The sequence below is a fragment of the Paramisgurnus dabryanus genome, chromosome 13 (genome assembly GCF_030506205.2).
Source record: "Paramisgurnus dabryanus chromosome 13, PD_genome_1.1, whole genome shotgun sequence".
In the NCBI taxonomy this organism is placed as follows: Eukaryota; Metazoa; Chordata; class Actinopteri; order Cypriniformes; family Cobitidae; genus Paramisgurnus; species Paramisgurnus dabryanus.
Window position 1 is genome coordinate 34,951,203 of NC_133349.1, and position 18,743 is coordinate 34,969,945.

General features: G+C 39.9%; 1 protein-coding gene across 2 annotated transcripts; it reads left to right on the forward strand.

Annotated features, from left to right (window-relative positions):
• Nucleotides 1-510: 510 nt before the first annotated feature.
• On the forward strand, nt 511-18,600 carry wdr26a (WD repeat domain 26a). 2 transcript variants are annotated; one of them, XM_065246406.2, is made up of 14 exons: nt 511-1,282; nt 4,567-4,666; nt 5,473-5,529; nt 5,610-5,746; nt 7,876-7,973; nt 8,354-8,510; nt 10,895-11,033; nt 11,122-11,262; nt 11,354-11,473; nt 12,968-13,113; nt 13,227-13,305; nt 13,965-14,094; nt 14,176-14,407; nt 16,357-18,600. In XM_065246406.2, the coding sequence occupies exons 1-13, from the start codon at nt 1,038-1,040 to the stop codon at nt 14,388-14,390; spliced, it is 1,764 nt and encodes a 587-aa protein (XP_065102478.2). In that variant the 5' UTR covers nt 511-1,037; the 3' UTR covers nt 14,391-14,407; nt 16,357-18,600. The 2 variants fall into 2 exon arrangements, with proteins under 2 accessions (XP_065102478.2, XP_065102477.2); XM_065246405.2 differs by having other exon boundaries at nt 517-1,282; nt 14,176-14,370.
• Nucleotides 18,601-18,743: the final 143 nt, after the last annotated feature.

Below are 18,743 nucleotides of genomic sequence, written 5' to 3' on the forward strand. Positions count from 1 at the left end.
AGCAGGTATACAGAGTATACAAACTTCTTTATTAGATGGCATGGGTACCCACTTATAGCCACTTAAAAAAAATGTGGGTGCACCACTACACCACAGCCAAAAAGGAGGAGAATCTTTGATTTGGTCTTTATTTTACAAGTGACCATCAGTTTCAGGGTGTATCCTGCCTGCCTGTGAAATGCTGGGATAGACTTCAGCCCTCCTGTGACCCTGCAGAGGACAATATGATTTAAAGCAGGGGTCTCCATCCTTTTTGTGAGCAAGGGAGGGCTACTTTTATGGTCTATTGAAAACTTTTTTTAACTTGTGATTTTAATTTAATTTACTTGTTGATATGTTTTAGTATTTTTTAAAATGTTAACATAAAATAAAATGTAAAGGTACAACATCTATAGACAGTATACCTTAAAAATTGATTTTGTATAGACATGTCTTTTTGTATTAAGATGCTCTTTTATTAGGCTTCCATCCAAACTAATCCAAATATTTTTATATAGAATGGTCAATAAATATGGTGATTTTTCAGTACCAACAAATACAATGCTATATTTGTTAAACTTGACGGATGCTCAGTACTGCACGGCACTGCTGCTGAGAGAGCGTTATCTGTAGTGTGACGTCACCTATACCAGGGAGTTCAAGGTTGTCGCGCCGCTTCCTGTTACGTCACCACGCACGGACGTCCATAATGGACTTGCAGCTGTTCTCTGACAAACAATAACAAGAGCAGAGAGCGAATAGCGGGGGATGTTGTGTCCCAAATCGCATTGAAATCGAGCCTGAAGGGCGTCTCGACTCTTGACATCGCCGTTGAGGAAACTCTGGCCTCCGTTTCCTCCTCGTCCGACTCGGAAACCGGCGGAGCTTCGCCGCCCCCGCGAAAGAAAAGCCGAGGCTCGGCAGCGGAGGGAGCAGGAGAGAGCGGGGCGTCTGCTGCCGGGATCACGGGCCTCTCTGCGGCTGCTCTCCCAACCCCCCACAAGCGCTCATCGGTCCGCTTTAAAAACAGATCCAACACTTTTAACGCGTTTCATAACATGCAGGCCAACGGGACGGGAGGACAGGAGCCGGAGCCGCAGGTGTCTTGTCGGAACGGAGAGTCCTCGTCAACCGCCGCGGGAGCTGTGCACTCCAACGGGCTACTGTCCGCGGCTAATAATGGGCTGCCGTCCACCGACAGTCCGGCCTTAGATACCGGCCTGAAAAAGAAGAAACGACTGTCACAGGCCGATGAGGATGTGATCAGACTTATAGGACAACATCTACACGGGTTAGGACTCAAGTAAGTAAAGCTTACCTATAATCATCGTCTTGTTGTTGGATTATTATCGGGTAGGTCAAAAGAGATGTAACTTAGTCTTGTTGACAGCGGTGTATTTGTTTTGACTAATGTGTTATGGGTGTTTTCATTATAGTGTCAGTTATTAGTTGTTGTTGTGATGTTGTGTCAGTAGTGCTTTGGTGATTTCGTAATGGTGTCAGTGTTGTTATGTTTTGTTGATGTTGTCAATGCCGTTTTGATGATCAATGTCAGTAGTGTTTTCAGGGGTTTTTTGATAAATGTGTTGTGCGTGTGATGGTGTCTGTACTGTTCTTATATTTATTGTGTATATTTTTATATTATACAGTGCATAATAGTAGTACGATCAACAGTGTTTTATGTTTTGAAATCAATGTCATTGGTGTTTTGATGATAGTGTCAGTGTTTTTTTTATGTTCTGATGACCATGTCAGTGGGGTTTGAATGTTTTGTTGTCGTGTCAGTGGTGTTGTGACAATGGTGTCCGTCGTGTTTTTATGTTTTGATGACCATGTCAGTGGTGTTTTGGTCACACTGTTGACAGTGTCAGTGGTGACATTGTTTTGATGCTGGTGTCAGTGGTGTTTTAATGTTTTGATGATGGTGTTTAAATGTTTTGATGATGGTGTAAGTGGTGTTTTAATGTTTTGGTGATGGTGTCAGTGGGGTTTTGATGACACTGTTGACAGTGTCAGTGGTGTTTCAATGTTTTGATGATGGTGTCATTGGTGTTTTAATGTTCTGATGATAGTGTCAGTGATGTTTTAATGTTTTGATGATGGTGTCAGAGGTGTTTTAATGTTTTGGTGATGGTGTCAGTGGTGTTTTAATGATTTGGTGATCGTGTCAGTGGTGTTTTGGTGACACTGTTGACAGTGTCAGTGGTGTTTTAATGTTTTGGTGATGTCAGTGGTGTTTTGATGACAGTGTCAGTGGTGTTTTGGTGACACTGTTGACAGTGTCAGTGGTGTTTTAATGTTTTGGTGATGTCAGTGGTGTTTTGATGACAGTGTCGTCAGTGGTGTTTTGGTGACACTGTTGATAGTGTCAGTGGTGTTTTTATGTTTTGGTGATGGTGCCAGTAGTGTTTTTGTGTTTTGATGATGGTGTCAGTGGTGTTTTGATGACCGTGTCAGTGGTGTTTTGGTGACACTGTTGACAGTATCAGTGGTGTTTTGTTGGTGTTCTAATGTTCAGATGATGGTGTCAGTGGTGTCGTAATGTTTTGATGATGGTGTCAGTGGTGTCGTAATGCTTTGATGATGGTGTCAGTGGTGTCGTAATGTTTTGATGATGGTGTAAGTGGTGTCGTAATGTTTTGATGATGGTGTAAGTGGTGTCGTAATGTTTTGATGCTGGTGTCAGTGGTGTTTTAATGTTTTGATGATGGTGTCAGTGGTATTTTAATGTTTTGGTGATGGTGTCAGTGGTGTTTTAATGTTTTGGTGATGGTGTCAGTGGTGTATTGATGACTGTCAGTGGTGTTTTGTCAGCTGTTGACAGTGTCGGTGGTGTTTTAATGTTTTGGTGATGGTGTCAGTGGTGTTTTAATGTTTTGGTGATGTCAGTGGTGTTTTGATGACAGTGTCATCAGTGGTGTTTTGGTGACACTGTTGACAGTGTTAGTAGTGTTTTTACGTTTTGATGAGGGTGTCAGTGGTGTTTTAATGTTTTGATGATAATTAATTAATATTATATAATTATGACTTAATATATATAAATATATTTTCTTAAAATTATGATTGTTGTAAATGTACATAGAGCTGGTAAACAAAGACTGGAGGCATTCATTATACAAACTGCTTTAAGAAAGTCAGACAAGACAACAAATGTGAGGTCACATTGATAAGATGTTTTAACTAAAAGCGCTCACTGTCTTTTTGAAAGCAAGTGAGAAGCTGTATCTCACTGCATTTAAAGGTACCGACATTAAAACAGTGTGTTTTTGCTCCCACCCAAATAAGGACATTTTGGACATGCTATAATAAATGATCTGTTTTGTTTTTTAAGTGGAAACTTCACAGACACATTCTAGGCACACCTGAGACTTATATTACATCTCGTAAAATGGCCATAATAAGTACTGTTTCTTTATTGACAATTGTAAATCCTTTTTTTTACTCGACATGTTTCATAGCATGCTGTTATGGTTATGGTGGTAGGCATCCACAATGGCAGCTAAACTTTAACTTCATTTAAGTCTTGGATTTTGTGCAGATAGATGCATGTTGTATAATATATTTATATTTAATTCTCTAATAATCTATTATGTGTTCATTTGTTCAGTCGTAGTTTCTTCAACATTAATTTTTGTTAAAGTGTTTTAAAAAAAATCTAGTACTCGTTTCTAAGACCTATGGATTACTCAAACAAAAACATTCCTACTTCATATGCTTATGAATCCCTCTCGTGTGTCATACACTTGTCAATCTGCACGGCGCAGTGTAACGTTGAACACATCTAGCTTAACAGAGACTCTTGCGAGTTTTGCGTCATACAATCAGCTCTTCTGAAGGTCATTTAAAGAGACTGCAGATCAAACTTCTATAAGCGTTTATAGCCCGACAACAATCGTATTTCGGACTGTGCTCTTAAAAGTAGAAGTTCGGTCCCCACTATTGGTTTGGGGAGGTTTATCTCTCCAGGTGTTCATAAATGTATATGAAGTTCATTTAACTAATGTCAGGAGGGCCATGGGCATATATATATTATTAATCAATCAGTGAAAAGTGGTCTCTTATATAATAATATACACTTAAGGCCCCTTAGTGCCAACTGGGCATTGTTTAAATGCCACAGCCTACCTGAGCATTGTTTCTGACCATGTCCATCCCTTTATGACCACCATGTACCCATTCTCTGATGGCTACTTCCAGCAGGGTAATACACCATGTCACAAAGCTTGGGTCATTTCAAATTGGTTTCTTGAACATGACAATGAGTTCACTGTACTAAAATGGCCCCCACAGAAACCAGATCTATATAATATATATAGATATATATATAATATATACCAGATATAATATTCCAGTTAAGCGTGGAGGAGTACTCTGGGGTTGGGCTATTATTTTCAGACAGCAGGCAAATATTCTTTTATGTTTTATTTGAGTACATGTTAATTGGAACTCATGAATCGCTGGCTACAGTAATTGTTGTGTTGAATCAGAACTGACATGTTGCTAGGATATTGAAGCTTTGTTTGTGTGTGAAGGAATAGAGTATTGAGTCATTTCACCCATTAACACACAAACATTTGTGTTGTTTAGTCAAACCGTGGACCTGTTGATGCAGGAATCCGGCTGTAGACTTGAGCATCCAGCTGCTACCAAATTCCGGAATCACGTGATGGAGGGAGAGTGGGAAAAGGTGAGAGTCTTTTGAGGCAGATTGAGGAATCGTGGAAGTTTTGAAACTCCCAAAGGGTGAAAGAATATGAAGATGATACACAAATTAATCCTTGGCTTACAAATCTGCCCTCTGTAAACTTTCAACATATCGTTACAAAAGTATTACAGCACAGTGATGGCAACAGAATAAAATATGATGACACAGTGATGATGTACACTAAATAATTTACAATATTTACATTTAAGGGAAATGCCATGGTACAATCATAGTACAGTAATAGTACACAATGGTATGTACACAATACATAATGGTTATGATACATGTCCACCAAAAAAAGTTAATTAATTAAATACATTTAAAAAAAATTGCTTAAATAAAAAAAATACTTGGGTATTGTTAATTGTTTATAAATTACAATTCGTTCACTGGAAAAAAAATCTTAAATTTATAAGAAATGTGAAAAAATTTAGACTAAATTCTATTGAGTCTAAAGTCTATTCAGTTGTATGTTTTATTGAGACTAAATTCTTACATCTAGTATTGTTCCCTTTTTTCATGTGTATGAATACATGCACAGTCGATTTTACTACCACAGGAAAAAACATTTACACATGCTATGATGATGCTCAAAGATCAGTTTTTAAAGTTATCGACCACAGGGAGACTGTCTCAAACTGAATGAGGTACAATTAGACCTAGTAACAGATCTGCACAATCCATGTGTGCTGTCCTTTTTGTGTGTAATTGTCATTTGGGTCACAGCTAACTAAAGTTGCAGATAAGAGTTTGTTAACTTGTGAATCTGTCTTTTATTTGTATAATAGGCTGAGAGCGATCTGAATGAGTTGAAAGCACTGATGCATTCACCCGGCGCTGTTGTGGTAAGTATTCAGAGTACTTCAGAAATCTCCATCGTCACTTTGGGAACATCCTAATCATTTTTTTTTCTCGTGTTGGTCAGCGGATGAAGTTCTTGCTCTTGCAGCAGAAGTATTTGGAGTATCTGGAGGATGGGAAGGTCCTGGAGGCTCTACAGGTGCTCCGAGCCGAGCTCACCCCTCTGAAGTATAACACAGAGCGGATCCACATTCTCAGCGGGTATTACGACTCTCCAGCTATACTCTACACTTCATTTTAACGTTTTCAGTTCCAATTTTATTTTAAACTGAACTGGTTTTAAATAAGAGATTAGGAAATGTGCTGTTTTGGGCATCCAGCGTTAGAAGTTTTCCCTGATCACATCAGTTGGATCTGTTGGAAAGCTTTTTTTAGCAAAGACCAGGAGACTTGGATTTCCTCAGGCAGTAGATAGCGATGAGCATAAGTCAATCATTCACAAATTCAAATCAAGGCATACTATTAGTGGCACTGCATTCATCAAGTCTGAATAACAGTAGCCCTACATTTGCACTTATACACATTTTAGGGGACAGTCCCTTAAATGGAAAACAAAGCACTCAACTTTACACAGTGAATCGAAAGGAAGTAACCCTGCCAACCCCAATCCTGGAGTATCACCAACCCTCAATACCATCAACATTACTATCTCACCCACTGTATCACTCAGACCATTTCATTATTATAGAAATGGGTTTACACCTTATGCTTGACCTGCACCCACAGTCGACCCTTGGCCCAAGCATAAACAAATGGCCACCAACTCACACAATAGAACAAAAGGCGATAACCTTGCCTATATCTTTCATCTTAGGGTGAGACAGCAACTTGCTTATTTTCCCACAATCATCAACTATTTTTGTGGCATGTTTCAGTTTGGCTTGTTTTGTGTGCATATCAGTGTTTATTAAAGGATGAGAATGTTTAACCTATATTCCACATTACTGCAATTCAGATTTAAAACAGTTAACTTACGTGTGTACTTCAAATGTATTTTTTTCTTTGATTCTCTAATGTAAAGTCAATGATTTACATGTTAAGTCAATGCAAAGACGCGATTAAGCATCCTGCGGCGCGGTAGACGTGGTGCGAATTAAGCGTTGTCGAGGGAAACGCACAAGTTGAAAAATCTGAACTTCTGCGGATTCCCGCGTCGCGTTAATCAATCAGGACCTTGCTGTAGTAGTGACGTGATTACAGGAAGCAAGCAGAGTCTCAACAGAGTCCGCGATGCCCCTCCCATGATGCGAATTTCCGCATGAATGTCTCGAATGACTACAATTTCACTCCCGAATAAAGCTCAAGCGTCCAGCTACGCGCGAATAGCTCGTTTTTGCCGCCTCTATCGCGGTTGGTGTGAATGCACCATAATAATGCTGTGACTTTAGCATCAGTTGAAATTTGAAATAATCCATAAAGTTAATGCAGCTGTTAAAGGATTACTTCACTTTCATAAAAAAATCCTGATAATTTACTCACCTCCATGTCATCCAAATTGTTGGTGTCTTTTTTTGTTCAGTCGAGAAAAAAAGTTTTTTATTTTTATTTTAATAGACTTTATTGGACCCCAACAGTTCACAGTTTCAATGCCGTTTAAAATGCTAATTCAAGGGGGTCTAACAATTTCAAATGATGGATAAAGGTCTTATCTAGTAAAACGACGGTCATTTCACCTAGAAAAATAAAAAATATGCACTTTATATAGCCGTGTAACGCGCCAGCGCGACCTTACGTAAAGCCTTATAATGGCAGAAGGTAATGCGTGACGTATTGCAAAACTACCACTTCAGTGTTTACAAGTGTGGAAAAAAAGGAGCGCTCAGGCGTTGTTGTATGTGAAGTGATAAAAATTAATGTCTTTGTGTCAGTTTATTGTTTAAAATGGTCTGCAAGTGTGCGTTTTACATATGTAATGCGTGACCCTTTGATAATGCAAGGTCGCGTTGGCATATGAAGTTGTGGTTTAAAAAACATGTTTATTTTTTTGGTGAAAATGATGATTGTTTTGCTAGATAAGACCCTTATGCCTCGTTTGGGATTGTTTAGCTCTTTGTAGCTGCATTGAAACTGCAATTTTAAACTGCATTGAAACTGTAAACAGTTGGGGTCTAATAAAGTCTATTAAATTGAGAAAAATCCTGGAATGTTTCCCTCAAAAAAACTGAATTTTTTTCTCGAATGAACAAAAAAAAAACCATCAAGATCTTGGATGATATGAGTTGGTAAGTGAATAATCTGTTTTTTTTTATGGAAGTTGAGTATTTCTTTGAGTAGCCTGTGTCTGTATATTGACTGTTAATCAGTGCGATGCTGTGTGTTGACTTCTTAAGGTACCTGATGTGCAGTCATTCTGATGATCTGCGTGCTAAAGCTGAGTGGGAGGGCAAAGGGACGGCTTCGCGATCCAAACTCCTCGACAAACTACAGAGTGAGTTACTTTAAACCCACATAAAGACTGTCAACAGTTTGAATGTTTGTATCATTAGGTCTTTTTACATGAATTCTCTGCACTTCCTCCCCTCTCCACTCCCTCTTTTTAATTTTTTTATAGTTTCATGTAATTCTTTTTTTCAGCTAGGGTTTGGGTCAGTTTTATTTCAGTTCAGCCTATTCAGGAGACGAACTGAATTCTGGGTAACCTAAACAATGCGAAGGACCTGCGTCATGTAAAATCCATTTCAGTTTTTGTCCTGTCGGCTGAATTCAGATGAAACAGAGTCTAACCCTCCACAACCTCTATGGTCTCCATCTCTGTCTCTCTCTCTCTCTCTCTCTCTTTCTGTTTCTCTCCCTCATGTATTGCCACAGCATACTTGCCCCCGTCTGTGATGTTGCCACCCCGTCGTCTGCAGACTCTGTTACGTCAGGCGGTGGAGCTACAGCGAGATCGCTGTCTGTACCACAACACCAAACTGGACAGTGGGCTGGACTCTGTGTCTCTGCTGATAGACCACATGTGCAGCAGGTACATTAAAGAGGCGGTTTAATGCTATTTCATTCATTCTGACTTATCAACACAGTCAAAGTGCAGTAATTCTCATGCTAAACAAATGCAAAGTGTCAAAAAATCATTTGAGTGTGTATTTTTGGGCCAAACTCACGCCTCCTCTTTCAGAAAGGTTTCTTTTTATACGTGGGCACCCGTTACGTATCATTGACCCCATATTCCTTTTATGGTCACTTCCCCCGGAAATGCACACCTTCGTGTCAGGGCGCTCATTAGCATTGTTCATTAGAAGTAGAAGTCACAGGCATCACTACACGCGACAGCTTTGTTTTATATCAAGAATCAACAATGGCAGGAAATAGGAAGTGTGTTTTTGGATGTAAGGAGAAGTAAGCCAGCCCTTTGGAAACAATGGATATAGTTTGTTTAGCAGCAGAGTTGTGTGTGTGTGTGTTTGTTTAACGCTGGATTTCGTTGAAATGGAGAAGGCCCAACTGGGTCATGAGTCGCAGGCGGTAAGTAAAACTGTGTTAAATGTCTTTGTTTTGTTGGCAATCGGCACGAAAGTGCATATAATATAAACAACATGAATAGTGAATCATAAGTTATCCAGAGATAGTGGGATATTGTTTTGTGTAAGTTGTTTTGTCTGTTTTAGTAAGGCATGTTTGTTATATTTCCTACTTAAACTAAGTCCTGGCTTAGCTAATTCCTGTCTGGGAAACCACCCCAAAAGATACTCAGGATTTACATGAGATGAGCAGAAACAGCGTGTTATGTAAGCTTTTACACCCCTTCATACCCGCACTGAAGTTTCTTTCCACCAATCATCTGGGGCTGGACTTACACCCAGTTGTAAGACTAGACTTGACGTAAAATGCATCTTAAGTAGGGTTGCAAAGCTTGGGAATTTTGGAAATATTCCAAGTTGGAAACTTGAACAAATTAAGGCGGGGTGTACAATCTCTGAAAGACAATGTTGACAATTGAAATCACCTAAACAAACACGCCCCATCATCTTGACCTTATTTTAATAGACCCGCCCCACACATACACAACCCAGCCAGCGATGTCGGTATGTAGGCACGCCTCTTACTGCTGATGGCCTACAAGTATGTTTTGGTACTCTGCCCGACTCCCTTTTTCTCAAAAATCGTGCACCCCACCTTTAAAGGAAATGATTTACACATTTTGGGTGCCTCAGGACAAAATTTAGTTTTCATTAAAGTAATTAGTCTGTCGGTTCACTTACATTTCCTCCAGCCCTGTGAATGTTTAATGGGTGTTTTCAAAAAAGACCAAGAAACTAGAATTATTTGTGTGTTGCAGCTTATGCACATTGTGATTGTCTAATGTTGTGACCTAGATGACAAATCACTGTAGAAAATTCCTAAGGTTCACATACTTTTCTTGCCACTGTAGATTTTATATCTGTTGAATTAGGCATGCATGTCCAAGACTAAATTCTTACATCTAGTAAAAGGTTAGATGCAAGTGAAAAATTCTGTGAAGAAAAAAAATGGACCACATCTGACCATTGGTTTTCAGAAGCCTTCTCCCTCAACAAAACTAAGTGGCAGCATGTCTCTTGCATTTATTTCTGAAATGAGCTGGGTTATTTTCTCTGAAAATGCCTTTGATAAGAATGCTAGCACTAGCAGTAAGGGGTCATTTTTACTCTCTTAATGCATTTTAGCATGTTTTTATCTATTCCTTAGATATTTTAAGAGTAACTAAACCCCAAACCAACTTTTTTTAGTTAATGATCTGTAAGAATGATGCTTTATTACTGCTGTTCATTGATTTTAGTAAGTTTTTTGACATTTGGAAGTGTTTCAATACTACAATATATGGTGTAAAAACGTCTGAGTGCTGCCCTCTTGAGGTAGAACGGTGGCTACTGCAGTTGAATTTTCCTATTGGATGTTGGGTCCAAGAAATGACTCGTGACATAAGCAGGTTCAAGCTCACCACGCCCTTGTTACGATCTCACCACACACTTGATACGAGCTTAGTTCGTCCCCTCTATCTCCGTTGGGATCTGCCCACTTTTCTTGCATTTTTCAAATATTGCAGTGGGTGGAGTCAGGCTCTGACCAGGGGTTTAGTTACGCTTTAAGAATAATAATAAAAGTTTAAGCCTACTTGCATGCTCTGATGGTTTTTCAAGAACGTCAAAGCACAGTTGTTAGGGTGATGACATTTAGGATCCCTTGAGACACCAGTGTTGCTATTTGAACAACAGTTTTCTACAGTTGACCTCAAGACATCAGTAGATGAATAAACTGGCTTCTCAAAACACGTTCAAGTTAAAAAGTCAATCCTTGGGTCTCTGAGGGCTAATGTCTAAAGTACGAAGAGCTTGTTTGGCCCCACTAAGGTACATTCACTGTTATCTCTAGGAAACAGTTCCCCTGCTACACCCAACAGATTCTGACCGAGCACTGCAATGAAGTCTGGTTCTGTAAATTCTCCAACGATGGCACCAAATTGGCCTCAGGATCCAAAGACACGACAGTCATTATATGGCAGGTTGATCCTGTGAGTTGCTTTTCTCTTCTTAATGACATAATGCAGCATATCGAGGCCGTGATGCATGAGTTTGATGATTTCTGTGATGTTTTGACAGGAAACTCATCAGCTCAGACAGCTGAAGACTCTAGAGGGTCATGCCTATGGGGTTTCCTATCTGGCCTGGAGCCCCGATGACATGTATCTGATAGCCTGTGGCCCAGACGACTGCTCTGAGCTTTGGCTGTGGAACGTTCAGGTGAGGGTCTAGACTCCGCTGACCTGGTGTCAGCTTTCAGATTCTTTCCACGAGGTCGCCTCTCTTTTAAATTGGCACTGTGTTCAATTAGACAGGGGAACTGAGAACCAAAATGAGCCAGTCCCATGAAGACAGCTTGACCAGTGTGGCCTGGAACCCAGATGGCAAGCGTTTCGTTACCGGAGGTCAGAGAGGCCAGTTCTACCAGTGTGTAAGTGATCATTACAACGTTACACTGCTGTCTGCTACTTACCAGTTAATTGTACTGAGAAATATCCAGGTGGTTTGCCATTTATCTTTCAAAGGTGCTTGAAATGTAATTTTCATCATCATTTCTTATTAAAACTTTGGAGCAGTGAGCAGCTATCATTGCAGTAAACGCGGGGGGAAAGATACCTTGCTCGAATCAAACCAGCGACCTTTGGCTCACAATCCCGAGGCTGCGTCCGAAACCGCATACTGTACAGTAGGTACTGAATAAGATGAAGTACCTACTTACTTGCCTACTACACGTATGAATCCTGGTAGTATGAATGAGATTCGGACGGACTACATCCGTCATGTTGCTACATCACGTGACATACGTCGTCATCACGTCATGTCATTCCAGCGCGAAAACAGCCGCACGCCTCTTCTTCTTCGGGGGATCATGGGATAGTGAAGTGTCCATCATATGCACGCTGCAAAATCTAACCGGAAGTAGTAGGTCATCCTGGTACTTTTCGCATACTGTTTTTCGAAAACTATGTATTTGGACATACTACTCGCCTCGCCTACTGTTTTCACGTACTATATAGTATGAAGTAGGCGGTTTCAGACGCAGCACATCTCTCTATCCATTAGGCCACAAATGCCTAGAATAGCTTTTGAACCATCTCTGGCCACATTTACCTCTTGCGGTCTTGGCATGTGCCACACTGGACTGGAACGCCGCTCCTGTGCGGCTTTCAGATTCTACACTGGTAGCTGCACCGCTGAGCTAACGTAAACATAAACTAACAATGAGCAGCGGTTATAAGTTTTCGGTAGTGTTAAGCGAGGGTCAGTGTACACATGACAAACATTTCATCATCAGAATAATATGGACTAATGTACACGCAAGGTCGAATTTTGTGACATTGCATGTGACTTCGCACATGCGCATTTAATTTTCTTGCAGTAATTGGATTATCCAATGGACAAAATGGACTGTATTGCGTGCAAGCTTCAATAACAGTGGAGGCCATAAATGAGAGATTGTTTAGAGGTCAGGAAGTATCCTCATTTATACAACTATACAATAAAAGAGTACAAAGACGTTTTCATAAGTTTTAAATTGTGGCCTCACCCCGTAAGACCTACTTAACTGCTCTTTGCGGACCCCTGTAGGGCATGGGAGATATTGAACTCGTCCAATGCCTGTGGACGCGTTCGAGTCAAATGAAGTATGCTTTGTGTGTCTGTGCATTCAACTGTGCCTACACGTAAAAAATGGACTACACTTCCAGCTTTCGTAAATAATGCATTAAATAATGTTAATAAATAAGGCCTTGTTGTAAAGTGTTAGAGAAATGTGTTCATTAAATAATCTAGTAAAAATGTGTTATGAAGAGACTAAAGAGGACACAGATTGAAAGACACACTTGTTGTTGCTTGATGTTTGGATGATTTTTGGTTTATGCACTCATCATTACTGATGATTAATGAAGACTCTGTTGTTTGTTAGGATCTGGATGGAAATCTGCTGGATTCGTGGGAAGGTGTCCGCGTTCAGTGCCTGTGGTGTCTGAATGATGGCAGAACAGTGCTGGCTTCTGATACACACCAGCGGATCCGTGGATACAACTTTGAAGATCTGACTGACAGGAACATGTACGTCGACTTTTGTTTGTCATTTTCAGTTTTTGTTAAACTAGATCAGCTTTTCTGCAAGTGTATTTTTTAATCACAAAAAAATTGCTGGTGTGTGTTTGGATATTTTACAGTGTTCAGGAGGATCACCCCGTTATGTCCTTCACAGTGTCAAGAAACGGACGATTAGCTCTGTTAAATGTCGCAACTCAGGTGAGTATTGTGTGGAGCAATGTAGACGAAATAAATGTGTGATCATAGTTGTGTGTATGTGTATAGACAAGTGTACACTGTCTCAAAACATTGTTTGTATATATTTAATCTCTACCGATAAATAATAGTTAAAAAATAAGTTAACGCATTCAAGCTGTGCTGAGTTCCCAGCTTTTCTGCCTAAGCTATAATCACTCGACTCTAATTCTGTGTAAACACCAATTGCGTAACACCGCGTTTCTCGCTTTAGATTACTCACAGGATTTAACTTTGTGCCATGCAAATTTTTGGCTTGAGTTGAATATTTTCAACTTGCGTGAAGATGCGTTTGAGGCGAATAGCATGTGTTTTCACCATCATTTTACTGCCCAGGTCATTCGCATTGCCCCGCGCGAGTTAGCTTCTGCTTGCGTCTTTGCATTGACTTTGTATGTAGTCTACAAGGGCAAAACGTTAAAATCACGTTTGGTGTGTACGCCTCTCCAGATTTTCTATTACCTCCATCCGGCTCCAATAATCTGTTACTCGCTGAAGGCAAACTGGGTTCTCCTTCAGTCTCAAGAGCTGAGAATGGCACAAGCTGATTCATACATAATAGTAAAACATCCCAGTACTCGTAGCCCAATATAAGCTATATGATTCTGTTTGGATGTGTTTAGGGAGTTCATCTGTGGGATCTGCAGGATCGCGTGTTAGTCAGAAAGTATCAAGGTGTGACTCAGGGCTTCTATACCATCCACTCCTGCTTTGGGGGCTATAATGAAGACTTCATTGCTAGTGGTAGTGAAGGTAAGAGCTGGGAAATCTCATTCTAATAGAGAAAGTACAGTCCAACACGGATGATGATGATGATTTGGGTTTTGTCAACAGACCACAAAGTTTACATCTGGCACAAGCGTAGTGAGCTGCCCATAGCCGAGCTGACGGGTCACACGCGTACAGTGAACTGTGTTAGCTGGAACCCCGTCTTGCCGGGCCTGATGGCCAGCGCCTCAGATGACGGCACTGTACGTGTCTGGGGTCCCGCCCCTTTCCTGGAATCACAGGAGAACGAGGCGATAAATGGTATGAACCAACTCATCTAAATACTATATACTTGAATGTAAGTATTTAAATGTGTCAACACATACATTAATTTTTTTTCATCAGAGAATTAGAATTCTGTCAAAAAAATATATATTTTTGATAAAGAGCGAATAAGATTAGATGTGAGATGTGTTAATGAGATGTTTAAAAATTCTAAGGGTGAAACCTCAAAAAGCTGTTTGATAAAATGAGTAGAAGAGAACGAGTTTTGATTTTGGATGCTTTTTCTCATAACATATGTGCAAATTTTCCGGAATTAGTTATTTATTAAGATCTTTCATGTTTTTATTGGGAACAACCACATAAATTTGTAGTAAAAAAAGAATGTGAACCTTGGGTTGGCGTCAGGTTTTAACACAACTGGAGTTATTTCAAAGACTTTAGAAATTTGCCAGTCTACAGTTAGGCAAACAATCTACAAATGGAGACGCTTTGGGACTGTTGCTACTCTACAAACAAGTGAACACCCAGTCAAAATGACACCAAGAGCACAATGAAGAGTCATCAAGGAGGTAAAGAAACAACCCCGAATGACAGCCAAAGATTTGAAGGCATCATTGGAGCTTGCTAACATCATGAGTCTACAATACATAAAACACTGAATAAGCAGGATATCCATGGCAGGACAACACGAAGGAAGCCATTGCTTATTAAAAAGAACATTGCTGCATGCCTGAAGTTTTCAAAGAGCACATTGATACTCCACAGCTGATATTGGCAAAATGTTTTGTGGACTGATGAAACTAAGATTTAACTATTTGAAAGAAACACACAGCGCTACATCTGGCGTAGAAAGGGTACGGCATATCATCATGAAAACATCACCCCAACTGTAAAGTATGGTGGAGAAAACATCTTGATTTGGGCCTGCTTTGCTGCATCAGGGCCTTGCAATCATTGAGGGGAAGATGAATTCCCAACTATATCAGACAATTCTTCAGGATAATGTGAGAATGTCTGTAAGTCAGCTGAAACTGTGTAGAACGTGGATGATGCAACAGGACAACGACCCAAAACACTGGTGAAAGTCCACAACAGAATGGCTTCAAAAAAATCTAAATCCACCTTTTGGAGTGCCCAAGTCAAACCCAGACCTCAACCCAATGTAGATGCTATGGATTGACTTGAAGAGGGCCATACACATGAGACATCCAAAGAATATGACAGAGCCAAATCACATCTGCCAGGAAGAATGGGCTTCTCAATGATGTGCAGGTCTGATCCACAGCTACAGGGTGTGGCTGGTTGAGGTAACTGCTGCCAGGGGGTCAACCAATTATTCATTATAAGGGTTCACTTACTTTTCCACTACCATTTTGAAGGCGTGTGTTTAATAAAGACATGAAAGATCAGAATAATTTTGTGTATTTATTTTTAGACACATTATGTTTGTTAATACCCTTGACAATAACTGAAACCAAAATGTCACGAGCATGTGGATGGACGCACATCTTTGTGTAGCTTAAGCATTTAGGACAGTAAACCTGTCAGAAAACATACAAATAATGATCATTTTAGACGTTTGATGACTATTTAGAGCATTGGGATCACTTGACAAGGGCTTAATGAGGGAGATTTCGACCAAAATCTACATTTATACTTTCTTTTGCCTCTTTCCCAGAATGGGTCACATATTTCCTATAGTTACAATTGTGTTATTCCAAAGTTTTGATGAGGTTTTTTGATATTTTATGAAATGTGTGATTTTGAATGCAAGTGTATGTGCTAAGCTTTAACTGTAGTAACATTTGTCATTTCACCACCCGCAACTCAGCTTGAGTCTATAATAACATTCCCTTTATCAAAATCAACAATCACGTGTAGCGATGTCGGCTGTTTGCACAGTAGATGCCTTTGTTGGTTATATGGGGGCTTGATATATTGTTGTTCTTGTTTTGATTGGGATTTGAGCTTGAAGTGCAAAGATTCCTGGGTAATATTTCTTCTACCTTTTTTCACATTTAGAATGCTACAGCATGGACAGTTGATGTTGACCCTGGAGCAGATGTCCACTTTGGAAACTTGACAGCGGGACGGACTATAGACTTTGTGAATGAAGAATGAAAAAAAATGAAGTAAACACAAAATCAGATGGATGTTTTTTCCGGCGGTTACACATCATCCACCCGCAATGGCAGCATTAGTCGCGAGGAGACGCCGTTTCAGTGGAATTAAATGAAACCAGCTGCCGCCCTTCACCATCTGACTTCAGACCCCTGTGGCACCACAAAACGGTCACGCCACACGCTTCAAAGAGGACACACTCACCTCAATATAACTTCTCCTCCTTTCTACACTGCATCCTGAGTGGACGACTGTCTCCTGAATCCACACGCACACAAACGAACGCCATTGAAATTATTTATTATGGCTTTAATTTATTATTGTGAATGAATCAAGGCCTCGGGCTCGCTTTTGTTCTGTACAATATACACTCAGCGAGGGGACAATACAACCCTATCGTGGCATGTGTGATCTCCAGATCTTCTGTGGTCGTAAAATAGGCCAGCGTGGTTCCAAAAGAGACTCGCACTGATGGAGTTGTTCAATAACAAATCATATCTTTATTTTTCAGCATGAACTTTTGTGCCCTTTTAGCCACCTCTGTGACAGCGAATGCTCAAAAGTGTCTTCACCAGCAGAAATACACGATATTGTTTTCGTCTTTCCTCCATGACCTACGAGAATTTTAAATGACTGAAATTACAGGCATTTTTTAACTGCTAGAAATCCTCCTTTCATTTGCTTAGATTAGGAACTTTCAGACATGACCCTCGGCTGCAGTTTTGCCATTATATGGGACTGTAAGGGAGGGGAGAGATTCAATAGACAGGATGAATTATTCTTAATACTTGAGATGGGCCGATATAGTCGCCGAAAAAGAAACGCAACAGGCTGCGGTTATTTTTTGGTAACGGGCTTGAAAGCGAACCCACGAGAGAGTTCCAGCCATATCCGAGACTGCGAGGCTTGCCTAGACTTACAGCATGCTATGCATTCTTCTAACAAACGAATGAGCTAATGTCATTTTCTAGATTAAGACCACGTGTATATAACGGCCTTCGGTGTGCATACTTTGCTATTGTAAGCGGCTAATAGATGTTTCAAACATGGTTGAGGTCATCGCTGCAGTGAATGTATAGGCTCTTACTCTTAGAGACGTTGGGGAATTAAGAAAGTTTTGGATCATGAGAAATGTGTTGTCACAGCAAGTACAAAAATAATTACAATGAATTCCCACATCTGTCTGTATTCAATTGTCTGTTCCCCTTCCATTCCAACGCCATCGTATTCGTTTCTTTGGTCCTCGATGGTCTCGTTCCCTCTTTATTTTTTTTTACATTATCGCATGGTGTTTTTTATGCTTTTGGACATAGTCATTGCTTAAGTTTTTCCCAGTTTTATTTGCTTTTATTTTCAGTTGATTTATCTTTTATCATTTATCTTTTCCGTTGTATGATCACATAAAAGATGTCTGGCAAATGGCCTCTTTAACAGCTTTTTTCTATTCGTAAAATCTCTAATACCATATTGCGCATTACTACACGCAGGTGTACCTTATAATAATTTAGGTATTCAGAGTGTTGTAAGTTATTTAAGTCATTCAAGCTAAAAAAAACTTTGCCTTGTTTGATTTCGTTGTGATTATGTTTTCTTCATATATACATGTATGAAGAAACTATAGATTTATAAATAGATATATACAGATGTGTGTATTTCTTGCCATGTATGCTCCCATAAAATGTTAACCGTTTCTCACCTGTGAGCTCCTCTGTACAGGTTATTCATACCCCAACCAGCCAAACCTGTTCCATTACCTTAGGAGTGACGCACACACACACACACAAACAAAAAACGTGCATGCAGAAACAAGCCTCACACATATGTGAAGCAGCCATGAAGATATCACTCAGTTGTGGTGTTGTACGTTCTGGTTTATGCAACTTAACTTTCCTTTTCTTATATATATTTGTGTTTCATTTGATGTCTTAGTTTTGACTTTCTTGTGCTATGAGGGCAAACGCTATGAGCCTGCGGGGTAACAGTAGCGTTCTGGGCAACGACTAAGTTTATTGCAGTCAGGTTCTGAGAGATCTGTTTTGCATTTCAGTGTGTTATTATTCTAAGTGATTGTACTATTATGTAATGTTATGTAGGAGAGGTGTTATGTATACATACTTTAAATAAAGCATTCAGGGTTTTAAACTATCTACAGTGGTCACTTTCATTGGATTAATGTTGGATGAATGCCTAGTAAATCACACTTTGAAACCAATCCTATAAAGAATCAGCCAAGAGACGACTGGAAAAACTAAAGTTCATGTTTTCAGAATATTTTACACAGGGTTTGG